The 16,575-nt window shown below is 41.4% G+C and overlaps 1 protein-coding gene across 20 annotated transcripts in view; it reads left to right on the forward strand.

Annotated features, from left to right (window-relative positions):
- The window catches only part of NRXN3 (neurexin 3), a 1,483,875-nt gene that overhangs the window by 685,537 nt on the left and 781,763 nt on the right, over nucleotides 1–16,575 (forward strand). For all 20 annotated transcript variants that reach the window (XR_006783762.1, XR_006783763.1, XM_045822497.1 and 17 more), the window contains one exon: nucleotides 10,517–10,636. Coding sequence is in view for 18 of the 20 variants with exons in the window: in XM_045822497.1 (XP_045678453.1) it covers nucleotides 10,517–10,636 (120 nt within the window). In the remaining 2 variants the exon portion in view is untranslated. The remainder of the gene's footprint in view (nucleotides 1–10,516; nucleotides 10,637–16,575) is intronic.

A 16,575-nucleotide genomic window follows, 5' to 3' on the forward strand; every position in this document is an offset into this window, starting at 1 on the left:
CATGTCTTAACCAAGGCCTCATTCGATGCAGTGGGGCCAGTTGCATTTAAGTCTTACTTAAGGGGAGACAAATACATTTGAATTAAAATGCTCTCAATCTATTTTTGTTGATGTTCTGGTTTTCATTTCTTTCCTCTATGTGCTTGTTTCGCAAGGTTTATTTTGGTGGGTACCATAAAGAGATGATATTTCTAGTGAGGTGGAGAGCTTTAATTTCTCATGTTTTGAAACCTACATATGTATTATTTTAAGAGGGAGAAGGAGCATCATCTTAGGGAACTAGGACCAGAATAGGGTGCTCATTCTGCTAATCCATCTATTTGGGTCTCCCAGTTGCATAAGCCAGATGTTAAGAGGGTAAGAGGTCCACTCAGGTCATGGGGACCATTCTGTGTGTCAGCTGCCTCAGTACATAGTGGGTGATCAGCTGATACCATCAATCTCTTAAGCCAGTAGACCTTGTAATTGTCATTCCAAGGAAACAGGCTGAAATATCATTCCTTTGCCATTCTTACTTTAGCTTTAGTATTTTCTATTTTGGGAAAGAAGTGTTGCAAACATGGGGATTTATATAGAAGTGCATTTTCACAGAACTTTTTGTCTTAGAATACATTTTATTTTTGGTTTTAGAGAGAGAGAAAGGGAGGAAGAAAGAGAGAGAGGGAAACATTAATGTGAGAGAGAAACATTGATTGGCTGTCTTCTGTATGCACCCCAAATGGAGACCGAACCCACAACCCATGCATGTACCGTGATTGAGAATTGAACTGGTGACCCTTCACTTTGTGGAATGATGCTCAAACCTCTGATCCACACTGGCTGGGCCTGTCTTGGGTTGCTTTTAAAACCATATCATTATCCCTAAGATAAAGTCCTTGATCTGGGATATGGTAATTAGTTGGAAACATGGAACCTGAAGGGACTTTGGGTGTGGAGACCATCTCACAGATTTTGTCTGGTATAGACCTGAACTCTTTAAGAATGGCAGTGGCCCCCTTTCTTAAAAGCCCTCCATGGTCCTTGTGGGTCCTCATGGGACCTGATGGTAGTGAGCCCAGTGATTGCCCCCAGAAACCTATGCCACTTCCTCACACACAACCTCAAGAGGTTGGTCAATAGTTGTTAATTTACAGCAATAAATGCTAGGTTTGCCTCTTAGTGGTGACAGGAGATCACAGTTCTCTGGACTCTTTGGACATCATGGGCTTCAGTAACTAGAGGTAGTGGGAGGAGCTCTCTTTGTGGCATTAGGAAGCCTGGATTCTTGATTTAATTTCATGATTTAATAACCTTATGACCTTGGGAAAGTCACCTAACTCTTCTGGATCTCATCATAGGCCACTGGTATTCCCACCTTACAGAGCTGTTACACTATTTGAATTACGAAGGAGATGATCAAGTGCTGTGTGTCATTTTGGTCTGAGTTCCCCTGAGAACAGCGTTTGAAACAAGGACTTGGATCAGGTGGTTTGTTTTAGGGGGATCCTTAAAAGTGGGAGTGAAGGAGCAGAAGGAATAAGCAGTGAAGCAAGAACAGCAATGTGAGTGTCCATCGTCAAGGTTACTGCTGTGAGTAGTGTGGACCTGGGGGAGATGGAGGGTGTTGTAATGAAAGCCTCCAAGAATTGTCCACTCAAATGACAGGATACTGGGGCATTATCTGTGAGCTCCATCCTTTCCATTGTTTGATAGCCCCCCTCTCCTCTTCCTCACTTCTTGCTTGCTCTTGATGTAGGCAAGAAAGGCACTCCTGACTTTAGAGAAGGCCCAGGAGCTGACCTTGCTTAAGGTGGGGACTATTGGGCTGTATCAGCTTACAACAGCTGTCTGCTGCCCCCATGGCTGAAGTCTGAGGTCGGCTGAGAGAACCTGATGCAGGGCGTCCAAGTGTCTGCTTCAAGTGCAGACAAGTGTGCTGATTTACCTTCCACTTTCATTTCCAATATAAATGTTTACCTTCTTTGGCTTTAGTAGTGTGTCCTATATATGTTAGGACTTGACTATAGTCTTGCAAGTAAAGTAAAAAAAAAGTAAAATCAGATCATACTTTTCATTACCCCCCCACCCCCACAATGAGATTTTCTCTTTGATGTACGGCAGTATTCTCCTATTCCCTCCATGCCTTTACCTGGCTTCACACTATTCCTCCTTAAATGTCCAGATGGGGACAACCCAGGGGCATAGCCATGACAGAGCTGTGAGAACAAACAGTGGAGCAGTTTTGCAGACAGACAGACTAGGCGCTGAGTCCCATAGCTGTGTGACCTTGACAGGTGTGAAGTGTTGCTGTGCCTCTGTGTTTGTAAAGCTGGGCTGAACTGCTCCAGCTTTGCGGCACACAAAACTAAACAAGATCACATATGTAGGGCATATCTTGTTTATGTGGGGCAACTGGCCCCTCTTTATAAGTGTGACTTTCATCTTCACAGGAGTTTCTCAGAAAGCAGTATTTTTTTCCGGCTTGGAAAAATATATTTAAGACAAAGAGCAGTGTCTTTATTTTTCTTTGTAGCTGCCTCCTGGTGTCTTTTAGCTCTGAAATGAATTAGGAATTTGCTCCTGATTCACTCCTCTGCCAACTCTCAATGTGCGGATCCCTTCTGTTCCCCTTCTTTTCTTTCTCCACCCTTAACGGATACACATTGTCATTGGCTTTTCTATCGAATTCTGTTCATTACTTATTAGTTCAATTATATGTATTCATTACCCCACAGAATTCCTTCCCAAATTGGTCCAACATATTTTATTTCTAAAATAAAGTTTTCAATTCTCTTCTGCCCTTTGATTTCTTCTCTTTCCCTGAGCCTATTTACTAATGGGTTACTTAATTCATTCAATTCTATTTATTCACGTACTAATGTTTTTTTTTTCTAACTTGTTGGGCACCTCCTTGGTGTAAGACCCTCTGCCTAGTTGTTAGGGATTACAAAGTACTGTGTTCTTCTTCAAAGGCCATAGAAGTAGAGGCAAGGAATATTACAAAAATATCTGCAGTACAAGGGACAGAGTGGTGATTTCTGAATTACAGGTACAGCTGAGCTATTGGAGAGGCCCACACTTCCAGGATGAGCAGGGAGGGATGGAAGTGGAGAAGTTATGAAAATATATGAAAGAAAACTGATTAAAGATGTATAATACCCCTCTTAATTCCTATTTAAAGCAAGATATTATTAGGATTAATTAGACTTTTTAATTCATAATTGGCCATTTTTTTCTTCTATATTCTATTACAAAAGGGTCAATTCACAAGGAAACAGACTTAATTGGAAATTTATTAGGAGGAGCCAGTTTTAGTGCATATCCTGGTTAAAATCTCCTTAGCTCAATCTCTGTCAGCTTCCAAATCTGTGTCTTCAGCACTGAATAGTAAGATCACATAGTCAGGAAGACCCAATGGCAAAATAAGATTTAAAATCTTCAAAGACAGACTAATCTGTACTAATTATATTACGACACTGGTGAGAAAAGTACTTGTATGTTTTAAAACGTTTTACACAATGGTAGAATCAATATTCACAGAAGCATCTTCTGTCTATCTCTGAGCAAATTGCCCTCATCTCCTGGAAAGTGGCTTCATGGAGAGAGATTATCTTGAGATTCTCCTGAGCTCACCACTCTTAAGCAATGCTGTAAATTTATGACTTAAGGTAGAGATTTGGCAGGAAATTGGGGGCAAGCTTCTTTCCCATCTTTTGTGGAGTCATTTGTTCCTTCAGAGAGATATCTGTCCCAGATTCATTCCATTTCAAAATTGAGGTGCTCCAATCTCCCAGCAGGGATGAACGGGTTCATTTTACACAGTGATCACAATGTAGAGGTCCTATCGATTGTGCTGCCAGGGTTTGCTCTGTAATGGGAGGGGTACTCCTTGTTCCAGTCCCAAGGCATAGACAAGGGCACATAACTGAAACAATGCAGGAAAAAAGAAAAGGGGCAGGGGGTAGGAAGGGAGGGAGTGGGGAGGGAAGGAGGGAGAAAGGCGAGAGAGAAAGACAACAGGAATCCAGAAACCCTGTGTCATTAGTAGGCAGTGGTGGCCTAAGGTGCAAATTAACACTGTATTAAGAAAATCATGCAAGCAGTGAATTTTGATTCACACTTCTCAGCAGTAGGAAGCTGCCTGGCTATGGTGCTGAGTGTGACTGCTATAAGGTAGGAAAGACTCAAATCACAGAGTCAGCTCCCCTGACTAATAAAATCAATCATGTTGTACTTTAGAATCTTTCCCTTCTCAGCTGAGGGTGCCTCCATCCACCCAGGTTCTCAAACCAAACCTGAAAATCTCCACTGATTCCTCTACTTCCTGCTCCTACTCCCACTCTGCCTCCCCAACCAATCTCATGTTATGCTGACCCCACCTCTAAAATACTGGGTCTGGCTCAAATAATACCCCCCTTTTTATTACAAAATCATAAGAATGTAATTCTGTAACAAACCAATATCACACTCAAGCACACCATATGACATTTTAGGTGAAATGTTCACATTAAAACTATAAATTATTACACCCATGCTATTATCCTACCCACCACACTCACACAGGTGCTACTTCTCTTGCACCCTGTACGTCCCCAATCTCATCCTTCAATTTCTGCTGCCACCTCCCTAGTCCAAGTCACTTTCCTGCCTTTGTTAGTGACCCAGAACATGTCCTTGTTTTCATGATTGGCCTTTCTTTTTAGTTTAATGCATTCATAACAACCACCATAAATTTTAAAACTTAAATTAAACCATATGATCCCCTTGCTTACAACCCAGTGGCTTCCAGTTGCATTTAGAACAGCATTCAGGTTCTGTACCCTGGTGTCAGGGCCTCTTGGGATCTGGCCTCCGCCTCCCCCTCTTCATTGTCTCCTACCGCACTCCCTCCCTCTGGCTCCAGAGATGACGGGCTTCTTGCCGTGCCTCTGCCGTGCCACCCTCGTTCTGGGCTTCTGATCTTGCTCTTCCCCTCGCCTTAGTTATGTGCATGCTTGGCTCCTTCTCAAATGTGCTTCCCCAGAGAAGCCTCCTCTGACCACCTCACTTAATAGCTCTCTATTCAGCAGATACTCAAAGCAAGAACAGAGAAGTCCTCTCTGAGAGGCCTTTCTGGAATATTCTGTAAAGTAGCCAATCCTCTATCCCCACATCAGTTAGTTTTCATTGGGTTACCCTATTGTATTTTCTTTATAGAAATCAAGCCTACCAGTAATTGTCTCATGTTCTTTCATTGGTGTATTGCCCTTCTTCTTCTCCCATCTCAAACTAGACTAAGCTGAGCACAGGCAAGGACCTTGTCTTCATCTGCTGTGCTAGAATGGTGCCTGGTCCCATGCCCATGTTCCATTGACAGTTGGTAAATATGTGACTAGATCTCTCTGTGATACGCTGCCAGAGGTTAGGGACAGCACTTAGCAGCACCTGGAAGGACAGAGCAGAGGGGAAACCACAGGAAAAAGGACCACCCATAGTTCAACATGTTCCGTGTGGTAGGCTCGATGGTACATTTAATTATTCAAATCCAATAAATATCGGTGGTGTTTTCAGTGGGGTCCCCAGTAGAGTACATTTGCTCAGGTTGAGTAACGGTCACCTGTCTTTCTCACACACCTCAGTGGGAGGCTTTCTAATAGAAGGCTTCTAGAAAGCTTCCTGTGCATTTCACATCCATTGTCAGAAGTATGACAGCACTTCTTGAGACTTGAGAACTCCAGTGAGAATGAAATGATTTTTTTGAAATGTTTTGTCAAAGTGGTTTTTTAAGTAAATATGATTTAAAAGTTTTTCAAAGAAAATGGATGTTTTTGGAAAAATGTTTACAAAAACAAAACAAAACAAAATACCTCTACCTCTCTGTTGAATTGTCAACCCAAAGAAAATCAGAACCTGAAGTATTTTGGACAGAAAATAAAATGCTTCTTTCCTATTTCCCTGTCATCCTCCTTATTCTTTGGTCCCATTATTTTTCCTCTTCATACCTACTTTTACTTGCCTAACCTCTTCTTTTTGGGTAGGACGAATGATAAAATAAAAAAGGCTATAGCCTTAGTCAAATGTTCATTGCAGCCCAGCTAGCCTAACCTAAGGTGCTGGTGAAAATGAAGGTAAGTTTCTCTTTTTAAATAATTTTGGTGTTTTTTTAAACCTATCACAGACATTTGCTGTATTTATTTACCATATCATTTAGATGTATAATCACTGTACCTTTCTAAGAGAGAAAATTTCATATTCTTTTATGCATTGTAGAAATTTTGATTCATGTGAAATACATAGTTTGAAAGGAAATCAAGTTATTGTTCCTTTTTTCTTCTTTCACCAGTAGAAAAATATTCAGGTAAAGCAGAGTCGTGTAATACAGGTATTGCCCCCTTCTTTCCTGTCCCCCTGTATCCCAAGCAAAAAAAGTTTCCAAATGTTACACCCCCACTTTTGGAAACAGCATTTTGTGGCATATGGAAGGAATTTCTACTTCCTGTATATGAGCAAAACCATCTAGGTTAGTTGCCTTGGTCAGGTCTTTGGAATATATTGACAAACATATATATTGGGGGTATCTTATAGTTTTGCTGGTTATATTGCTCCTGGGGGGAATAACAAATTCATATAACATGAACAGTCTGCTAAAAAACAGGTTTAAAATGATTGAAATCCAAAGTCCACCTTGTAAAGGCGTGCACCTTTAATGGTGCTCAAATATAGATTTTCCCCACACACTCCCAACCCCTCTCTGATGTAACAGAGAACAACCTGCTAATGTCTGAGTGTGCTCTTCCTCCAAGCAATCAACAATGATTTCTCCCTCAAAGAGTGCTTTCTTCCCTAATTTTTCATTTAGATTTTATGATTAGTTCTGACTTCTTGAAGAAATAGGTCTTTGTAGGACTACTGTGGGATAGGTTAAGAAGACAGGATACCTCATCCTCTATTCCCTCTTCATCTGTGAGCTAGACCTTAAGTTCAGACCTTAAGTAAAAGAGATGTTGATAAGTGAGTTTGCAGGGAGACTAGACCAATAGTGGGCATTTGGTTGGCGTTCCCCAAAGGATCCATGGAAGGCTCTTTGCTCTCCAGTAAATGAACAACTCAACACTCCTACAGACTTCTGCATCCTGGGAACCTTCCACTGTGATTTTGCTCCTTTACTGCAGTCACGGGTGTTATTATCTGGGAAATTCACCTACAAGGTGTCAGATAACTTACTAGTTTTCTGTATTTAGATCAAACAGTGAGGATCTAAGCAGCCTGAAGGAGAATCAAAGGGTTTTTTGTGATCAATGTTTACTACTTAAACTATAAAAGGAGGGAACAAGCATCTGTTGCATGCATCCAATACGCAGATCATGCTTCTAATTGCAGATCATGCTTCTTCGAGCTACTAAAAGGAAAGGGGCAATGCAGGACAATTTGCTGTTGTTGCTTTGAGTTCCCACCAGTTCCCTTTGAAATTCCAACTTAAGCTGTTTCTCCTTCTTGTCTGGACCATGCTTGACTCACAAGGAAGAACTTTTTTATTCTTTGTTTTATTGATGCTGCTTCCCTAGCTTTGTGCTTGAATCTGCCAGGAAATTCTTTCCCTGGACTAGATCTTCCTGCTTTTAAAACCCAATGGTTTGTATATTTCACTGTGCAACTTGGGTCTGCTCACACATCACTTTATCAGTCTAGTTTTGTGCTTGGGCTACATAACAGATTTGCTCTTCCCCTCAATTTGCCTGCATTTCCAGCTAAGTTTAAACATCACTTTCCTTCTTGTGGGATGAATTGACGTTTTTGGCTCCACTAAAGATAAGTGGCCAAAGTTTTCCAGAACCTCACTGATATTTCTGTATTTATTGCTTGAAAATTAGTATTGAATAATACTCATTTCCCTGACATTTTAACGAGATGGCTATGAACCTTTCTTTCCTACTCTTACAGTAAGAATGTTGGTGTTGGAAATATCTAATGTAACCAGGCAGTAGGTTAGGAGAGGTTCCAGCTGCTTTTCACATCCTAAAGTTGTAGAGTCAAACGAGCAGTCAAGTATTTTTGTTTGAATCTGACTGTAATGACCATTTCAAGAATGCCAAGAGGGGCTGAGGTGCCTGCAAAATGTCAGCAGCATTTCAAACCTACCACTCTGAGTGAAGCTTGCTTCACACCTCGGTGGCTGCTGTGCTACTAATGCAGCAGTACCCTGAACTGACTGTGTTTGTTAGTATTCCTCCCTCCCATCTTGTCTCCAATCGTAAACATTAAGTGATGTGCAAAAACTGCCTACAGAACAGATGGCCATCTATAGGAGAGCCTGCATTTGTAACAGTTCTGCCTCCATAGCCAATATTTTCCACATCTTTCTTTACTTTCTTCTATCTTATTGAAACATTTGCATGTGGAATAAAGAGGATAAAAACATAAAAAAACAAAGGCAGATTTGTTTCTTCTGAGAACATCTGTTCTTGCTTTGAAGTGCCCACGTGGTGTGGTCCATGTTCCCCCAGTGCCCACGCACTGGCTTTCGTAAAAGCGACTGCTACATGCCTCTTACACCTGGATTCAAGGCGACGGTGGGCAGTGCTACCTAGTTGGTTGAAATGTAGACAAAACCCTGTTCTCATATACACAGATAATATAAAAAACAGGCCTACTCCCAAACAGAAGCTAAGATTGAATATAAAACGGCTTAGTATAGAACTATTTTTCCAATGAATAGCGTGATTCATTGATCTCATAGCACTATTACCCAACTTGGGGTACATTTGTTTCACTCCAAGTTTCTTCTCTGAATTCTCAGGATTCTTGTGAACTTGGCTTGCACTTTGAGTATAGGTACATTCTGGAAAAATTTAAGTACAAATCACCTGCTGAAAACATTGCAATAAAAAGAAACCTTTCCATTTTGAAAATCTGTTTATTTTTCAAGAAGAAAATTCCTTGAAACTTCAACTGTTATTATAGCTTTTATACCCTACACTTAATAGAAATACTAATTACTCAAAATTAAAAGGTACAATTTAAAATTACCTAGTTTACAATATTTCTACCCAAGCATACTGTTTTTTTTTATCTCCTTCCCTACACAGTATATAATATCTTCAGTTTGGGGAACAGAGGAGCAAGGGGAATGACTTGTAAAAGCTATATGGGAGTGGGGCAAAAGTAGGCTTATAGTTGTATAAATAATACAATAATTAATAACTAATATAATAATAAACTGTGTTTTGTGTGCTCACTACTGTAAGCCTACTTTTGTCTCCCGCGCCCCATATAAATATATATTGACCTTATTTGATGGTTTCCAAAGAAATAAAGACCTATGTAGACATCAGTTATTCAATGAGAACTCATTAAAGCACCTACTGTGTACCTGGCCCTGTGCTTCTACCTGTTGGAGCCAAGTGCGTAGTCTTCTGCAATATTTCAAATGCATAATAGACATAGGGGTCTATTGGTCAGTTAAATAGTTCATCTTTTTAAAAAGTTATTTCCAGAGACAGGGATTTTTATATGTTGATTGACTAATCCAAGAAGATTTAAGCAGCTTCTTTCTGCCTGGGCTCAGCCATCCATGTAGAGAAAACAAACTTGATCTAAGTTCTCTACTTCTATGCAGTCTTTCTTGTCTTTTAAATTTACATCTCATTTCACTGGTGAGTGAAACATGACATTCTTTTCCTCATCCACTAGCCACGTTGTTTTAATGCTTCAGTTTCTGTCTTGCCAGATTTGCCCCTAAATACCATAATTCCTTATTGCACCTAATTCTTTCTAGGGTGCACTTGAACATCATCTCAAGCATCTTGGGCATTGATCTTTTGAAATAATGTGATTTATTCCTTTATTTGGTGGCACTGATCATTATTTTGACCTAAACATATTCAATTTTGGAATTTTATATTATTCAACTTTTTAAGTCTTTGGATCTTTTTTTGAGTATGATGAACAGTGAGATAATTCAGGGCACCTCACATTCCCTTCAGGAGCATTGTTTATTATGGGTTTTAGACCTTGCTATTATTATTTTTATTGTGATGATGATGATGATGATGATGATGATGATTACTACTGTGATTTATATGGTCACTGATAAGAAATGTCAAGTTAAGAGCATATATTACAGAGCTCTTTACTTATCCAATGGGTGCATACTCTCCAAAAGCCAGACTGGTGTATTATGCCTAAATAACCAAATGATCTTTTAAATGTGTGGTGAATTTCTGTATCTGCAAGAAATTCATCTAAAATCTAAGACTTTGGGAAACAAAATAACAGCTGACTCCTGTTTCCTGTCAATGATCGCTTACTGCCGCTGGTACTTAAATCCTTGTATTTAGAGCTAAGGGAGGACACTTATTTCTTTCACAACTTTGCCACTGTCCTTTACATTTGAGTGATACTTTTGCATTTGGGTCAGTGAAGCTGGGTGGGTGTCGGGTGGGGGTGGGATTCCTGACCTGCTACAAGGTCATGTGCACCAGTGTGGCTTTGACAACTCTGATGCCAGGAGCACCGCTTGTAGAGTGATTCTAATTTTGGCACTTACCACCACCCATAGGCAAAGGACCTGAGACCCTGTATGCGGGGCAGAAGCTCAACGACAATGAGTGGCACACTGTGCGAGTGGTGCGGAGAGGAAAGAGCCTTAAGTTAACAGTGGACGACGATGTGGCCGAGGGTGAGTACAGCTCAAGGGGAGCTCCTCATGGCTGGCAGAGTCCCCTCAGTCCCTCAGTGCTCAGAGGGCTTTTACAAAACCTTTTATTTTGCTGAACAGAAATCACAGGTCATGGTCTCTGTCACATGCTTAGGCAAGGCTAAGCAGGTCTTCCTCTATGTTTTCAAAATCCCTTTTCATTGATCTGTATTAAAGCACTGACCGATGACTGTAATTATATATCGATGGGTCTTTTTCCTTAGGATTAGAGTTTGTGCCTGGAAAACAGATGTAGGCTTCAACAGATGCTTCTATGATCCAATTATTCAAAAAACACATATCAGTCACCCTCCCAAACACTAGTTCCTTCCCTCAGTGCATGAGGCACTCCCTAGTTGAAGAAGATGGATAAACCAGAAATTCAGAAATTACTAGGTAAAAGTAAAGTAAGTGCTTTGATCAGTGCATGCTGCTTACAAGGTGCTGAATAATTAGTCATTTGTCTAGCCATTATTGATTGAGAACCTGCTCCGGACCAAGCACTACTTTAGAAGGCACTGAGAATATGGTGGTGAACAAAACAAGGATAAGTCTTTGGCCTGGTGGAATTTACATTCTAGGAGGGTGGTGAATGTAAAATTCATTCATTGTGAGATAATGACTTCATAATGAATGAATCCACACATATGTAAGGGACCTTCAGAGCCTCACATGAACAGTATGTATTTCTTGAGAGGCTGCTCTAAGTCAGCAGTGTGCTAAAGATTGTAAAATATAACAAGCAAGACAAGATATTGCCAGTTTCCTCAATGAACTAATCTAGCAGACTAGATAGGACTGTGGTATTTGAAAATAAGACAAGGAATGTGATGAGCTCCTAATTTGGGTGGGTAAGATTATAATTGTCAATCAGAAGAGAAAGTTACCGGTTGGGGCTGGAGATAGCAGGAGTAATCTCTGCTATGAAGGCAGATCTCCGCACAGAATCTGAAGGGTGAGTGTAATTAATGAGGTCTAGGGAAAAGAGAGGTGTCCTTCAGTGCCTCTTAACCAATCTACACTCTCTCCTGTTTCACAGCAGTGTACATCTGTTATCCAGGATTCTTGTCCATACGAGCAGAGAAAACTGGGGTCGCAGGGGGTGTTGCATGGAACACTGCTGGCATCAGGAGACCTGGGCTTTGATGTTAATTCTCCACAGGATATGGGAAAGTCACCTCCTCATTTCTGGGCTTTGTCAGATCAAGTCCATGGCCTATTCCATTTCTGTGAATAGGACAGCCAGATTGGAGTCAGGAGCCCTGGGATTTAACACAGTCATTGTCACTAGAATGCTTTGTGCCTTTGGGATAGATACACTAATCTGCTTTTTACTCACTTCTCCAATGTTAACCTGGAAAAACTATTACTGCTAAGACCCCTTTCCATATAAATTTCTGCCTTATTGGTCCTATAATTTTATATGAACAAGTTTGAGCTTTTATTTTTTGTCTTCTGGAGTCAGTAATTGTAGCCACAAGTCGTGTTTGTGTGTAGTGGTGTGTGTGTGTAGAGAAGGAGAGTCTCTGGGTGGAGGAAGAGCGTGAGGCATATTTCCAGGGCCCAGCAGTCACTGGAGATGACGTTAGCTCTCTTACACACATCAGCCCTTCTAATCTGTAATTCTGTGAGTTGCCTTCCAAGGTTATGTTCTTATTGTCATTTTGCATAAGGGGAACAGGAAACTTAGAGGGAGCTACGCAGTGAAGCTCGCAGTTCACGTCTGTGTGATTTCCTCCAATCTAGCTGCCTGCTGGACTTGGTAATCCATCGTAAGAAAATGATTTGTCTTACAAAGTAGGGGTTACATTACGGGATGGATGTGGGTGAGGTGGGGAATTCAATGCAGTTGGTAGACTACAACTCCCACTCTCCTTCCCCTGGAGATGAAGACAGAGCCACAACAACTGTCCCAAACCTTCCAAATGTCCATAGACCTAACTTCGCAGTGGGAGGTAAGGTTACTGTCCTGTAGGCCTAAAGGGTGATTTAGCCTTATATAATGAATGTAGGCAAAGAGATGTAAAAATGGTTGGTGGTTTAGAACTCACAGCCAACCTTAGTTAATTATTCAAGAACAGCCCATGAGGTGTTAGCACAGACAGAAGCCTGCAGAGGCAGCTCAGTCTCAGGAGCCTGGCTAGCTCTGGAAATAGCCCAGGAAAACCCAAAGTAATGCTATTTACAGTGTGTTTTGAATAGTAGCCACTAGATGGCAACCTCAGCCCAGTCACTCCCTGTTAACAGTGCTTCCCTTTTCTTTCCATAAGAAATTACACGCCCTGATGGAGTGGGAGGAGGAGAGAGGGGTACATAGAATAAGTAGCATAGATGGTAGGGAGAAAACAGACGGGGGAGGGCAAGAATAGTATAGGAAATGTAGAAGCTAAAGAACTTATGACACATGGACATGAACTAAAGGGGGGGATATGGGTGGGAGGGGGTGTGCAGGGTAGAGGGGAATGAAGGGGGGGGAATGGGACAACTGTAATAGCATAATTAATAAAGTATATTTAAAAAAGAAAATAAATAAATTACATGCCACAAAAGCTACAGTCATGAGGAGCTGCAAAACTATGGTACAATAATTGGTATTACCTCCCTCAGTTATTAAACTTTTACAGGAACTTTAGAGTAAAGGTAATTATAAAGTGTGCTTTCTCTTTCCAGTAATAATTTGAAGGCAAAACTAAACCATGGCATGTCCAAGCCACCCAATAATTTGATGTTTGGAATTAATGAAGCTCTTTCATTTTCCACCTTACCCCCTGCTTTGCTGTTGATGGAAAAAACAGCCGTGAGGATAAAGAAATTTGGGAGAAGAAAAGAGCCATTTTGCTTATGAGCTATAGCCTTGGATTGCTTTTTTACAGTGATAAGGGATTTGGGAATTTTAATTTTAGCTCACAGAAGTCATAAAATCAGGCAATGAAATGAAAATACCACTCAGTCCTCACATTATTAAGTAGTGTCTTATTGGCTTATTTAGTAATCCCTTTCATGCCGTTTAAGGTCCTCCAGGGTGTCAAATTTTCAGCTAGTTTGTAGAAATGATACAAAGAATAGTTCAGACTCATAAGAAATCAAAAGCAATCAAATAAATATTCCTCAGCCTGGTGGCTTTTATTTATTATAATATAATGTATTCCTGGAAATGCATTAAGTTCAGCTGGCAGTTAATAAATATTGATTGATTGATTGAGCTGGGATTCTATTATCAAGAATAAATAAAGAGAATGCCTCTCTTGGGTTATGCTTCCCAGGACTGGGGTCTAATGCCACATGAGCCACCCACACCACCCAGAGCTTCTTGCTGGTGCAAAAATTCACCCTTGCTGCCTGCTCCAGGCCAGGAGGACTTCTCGGTCTTCCTCCCTCACCCCACATGGCCCAGCTGTGAGGAGTCATTGTCCAAGTTTTCCATGGAAGACTTGCTCCTCACGCTAACAAAATATGCAAGATAGGTTTAGAAAATGCCAGGTTACACAGCACGAAGTGGATTTCTTTATTATAAGACTTCTTAGGAGCCTTTACTCTGCTAATGCACATCGCCAGCCATCAATAATTAAGTATGTGGTGTTTGCCAATGTATTTGGTCCCTGAACTTGTTTTTTATTAAAGCATTTGACAGTACACACATACAGAAAATGCTGGTGTTGTGGAGAAAAGGGTGTGGGAGCAGTGGAGCTGGGGGATTGTGGGCAAACTGTGCATCCTTTACTGAGACTTCAGACACTTTTCTGAACTTCTCTCTCCGTGTCTGAGAGCCACTGGGAGGCTAAGTTGCCTCCACATAGCCATTTCTATTATTTCTTTGCTAAGCACTTGGTGTTGGCTAGGAATCTTATGTGCAGAAATGGTGATGGTCCAAACTTGGACTTCAGAGCAGATGTCTGGAAGCAACCCCCTTCCCAGGTGTCAGGGCTGCTTGCTGCGTGTAGGGCCTCCTGCTATAGGGCATCCTGAGGAGGCGGGCAGTGATCCCTGCTCAGAGAGATCTTGTGCTCTAATGAAAGAGAGAAAACAGGAAGTGAAAGAACCAGAAAATTCACATATGTCAGAGAAAGGACAGAATGAATGCTGCGTAGTTAGTAATAGTTCACAGTGTGAGCACTAGGCCCTGTTCTCAGCACCGTCCACATACTGACACATTCGATCCTGACAACGTTACACCTATTAGGCAGAGGGGAAACTGAGGCACGGAAGAATGAGCTAACCCAGACAGTCTAGCCTCAGAGCCTACATGCTCATCCACTGTAGGTTAATGTCTCATGGGGAGTTTCAGCTGGAACTTGGCCCGGTTTCCTATGGCTTATGTTCTCAACAAATTGCATCATTCTGAGGGCTGGTCTATAAACCGCTCATTGGCCATCAGTGAAACACGACAGTGACGGTTTGCAAAGGGGCCCAGGCAACCTCGTGGTTCTAGGGGAGGTGCTGGATATATTACCTGTGAGTTAGATGGAATGACATGATTCTTGGCCACTGAGAAGTGCGAACTCATCACAGCAGCTTCTGTATAGACTTTTTACCAGTTCAACTCCACCTACAGCTTTTCTTGGGCAACAATATAAGGAACCAGTCAAACCTTTTCTCCAAAGAGAGGATAGTACACAAGTTAAGACAAAACTTTGGAATTAAATACACCAGAGTTCAATTGGGGGCTATACTATTTACCACCTGTGTGAACTTGGATCACATTGCTTGGCCTCTCTAAGTGCCCACACCTCTAAAGCTAGACTGTGCTACCTCCCGGCAGTTTTGTCTTCATCTTGACGTTGATGGTGGTGACAAAGTGCCTAGAACAGTGCCCAGCTAGGGAATATTCGGTAGTCTTGGTTTTCGCTTGTTATCTTTCTCCCCAGTTACTCCTATTTCCTCTGCAATCTAAGAGCAGCTGCTGTGAAGTATGTCCATGTTGCACCCTTCAATGGAAGGGTTTTGGTCTACAGACGGAATTCAGAGAAGATAAATGCAAAGGTTCCTGGTATTAATACTGATTAGGTAATATACAGATTTTTTTAAAAGATTTTATTTATTTTTTTAGAGGCAGAGGAAGGGAGGGAGAAAAAGAGGGAGAGAAACATTGATGTGAGAGAGAAACATCAACTGGTTGCTTCTTGCATGCACCCCAACCAGGGACCAAATCTGCAACCCAGGCATGTGCCCTGACTGGGTAAGCAACCCGGAGACCTTTCTGCAGGATGACTCCCAACCAACCGAGCCACACTGGTCAGGACCAATACAGAGTTTTGAAAATATTTAATGCTTAGTTTGGTACACATATGAAACTTGAAAGAATCTCTTCAGTGCTTTCTCTGGGTGAAAAAGCACCCGGGACATACATTTTTGGGAGCCTACATCCAAAGCAAAGTGAGTTTTTTTAGCATATGGAGAAGTCCATTTCTCTTCTAATTTGGTTCCACATAGCCTTCTCCCCACCGTTCACCGTTCACCAGTTTTTGGTGGAAGCTGCTCTCTGTTGTCCTGAACCCTAAATTAGCCTGTCCCTGGGCTAGTCGTCCCTGGGCTAAGTATTCACATTCCATTTAGTTTCCTTTCTGCTCTTTATCCAAGGCCTTCTCCAATCTCCCTTCTGTTTCAATCTTATATGATTTTAATGTGATTTTACATGACCTTCTTACATGATTTTCTGGCTTTATGAAATTTATATTCTTGTGAGCAGAATTTCCTAACCCCTCAATTCTGGAGGTCAGTTCATCTGTACTTTCTCTAAAAGCTCCCAGCTGACTTGAAGATGCACTCTGCAGGTTCCTTTTGGAGCCCCAAGTTTCAGTGATCACCCCATTATTACTTCTTGGCCCGCACTGCTGTTTTGTTTGTTGTAAAACAAAACTTAGAGTGACTACCAGCATCATCATGGATCAGCTCCTGTGTCTGCCTGGAGATACGCTACGATT

The sequence above is a fragment of the Phyllostomus hastatus genome, unplaced genomic scaffold (genome assembly GCF_019186645.2).
Source record: "Phyllostomus hastatus isolate PE091 unplaced genomic scaffold, TTU_PhHast_1.1 phas_scaffold_501, whole genome shotgun sequence".
Lineage (NCBI taxonomy): Eukaryota > Metazoa > Chordata > Mammalia > Chiroptera > Phyllostomidae > Phyllostomus > Phyllostomus hastatus.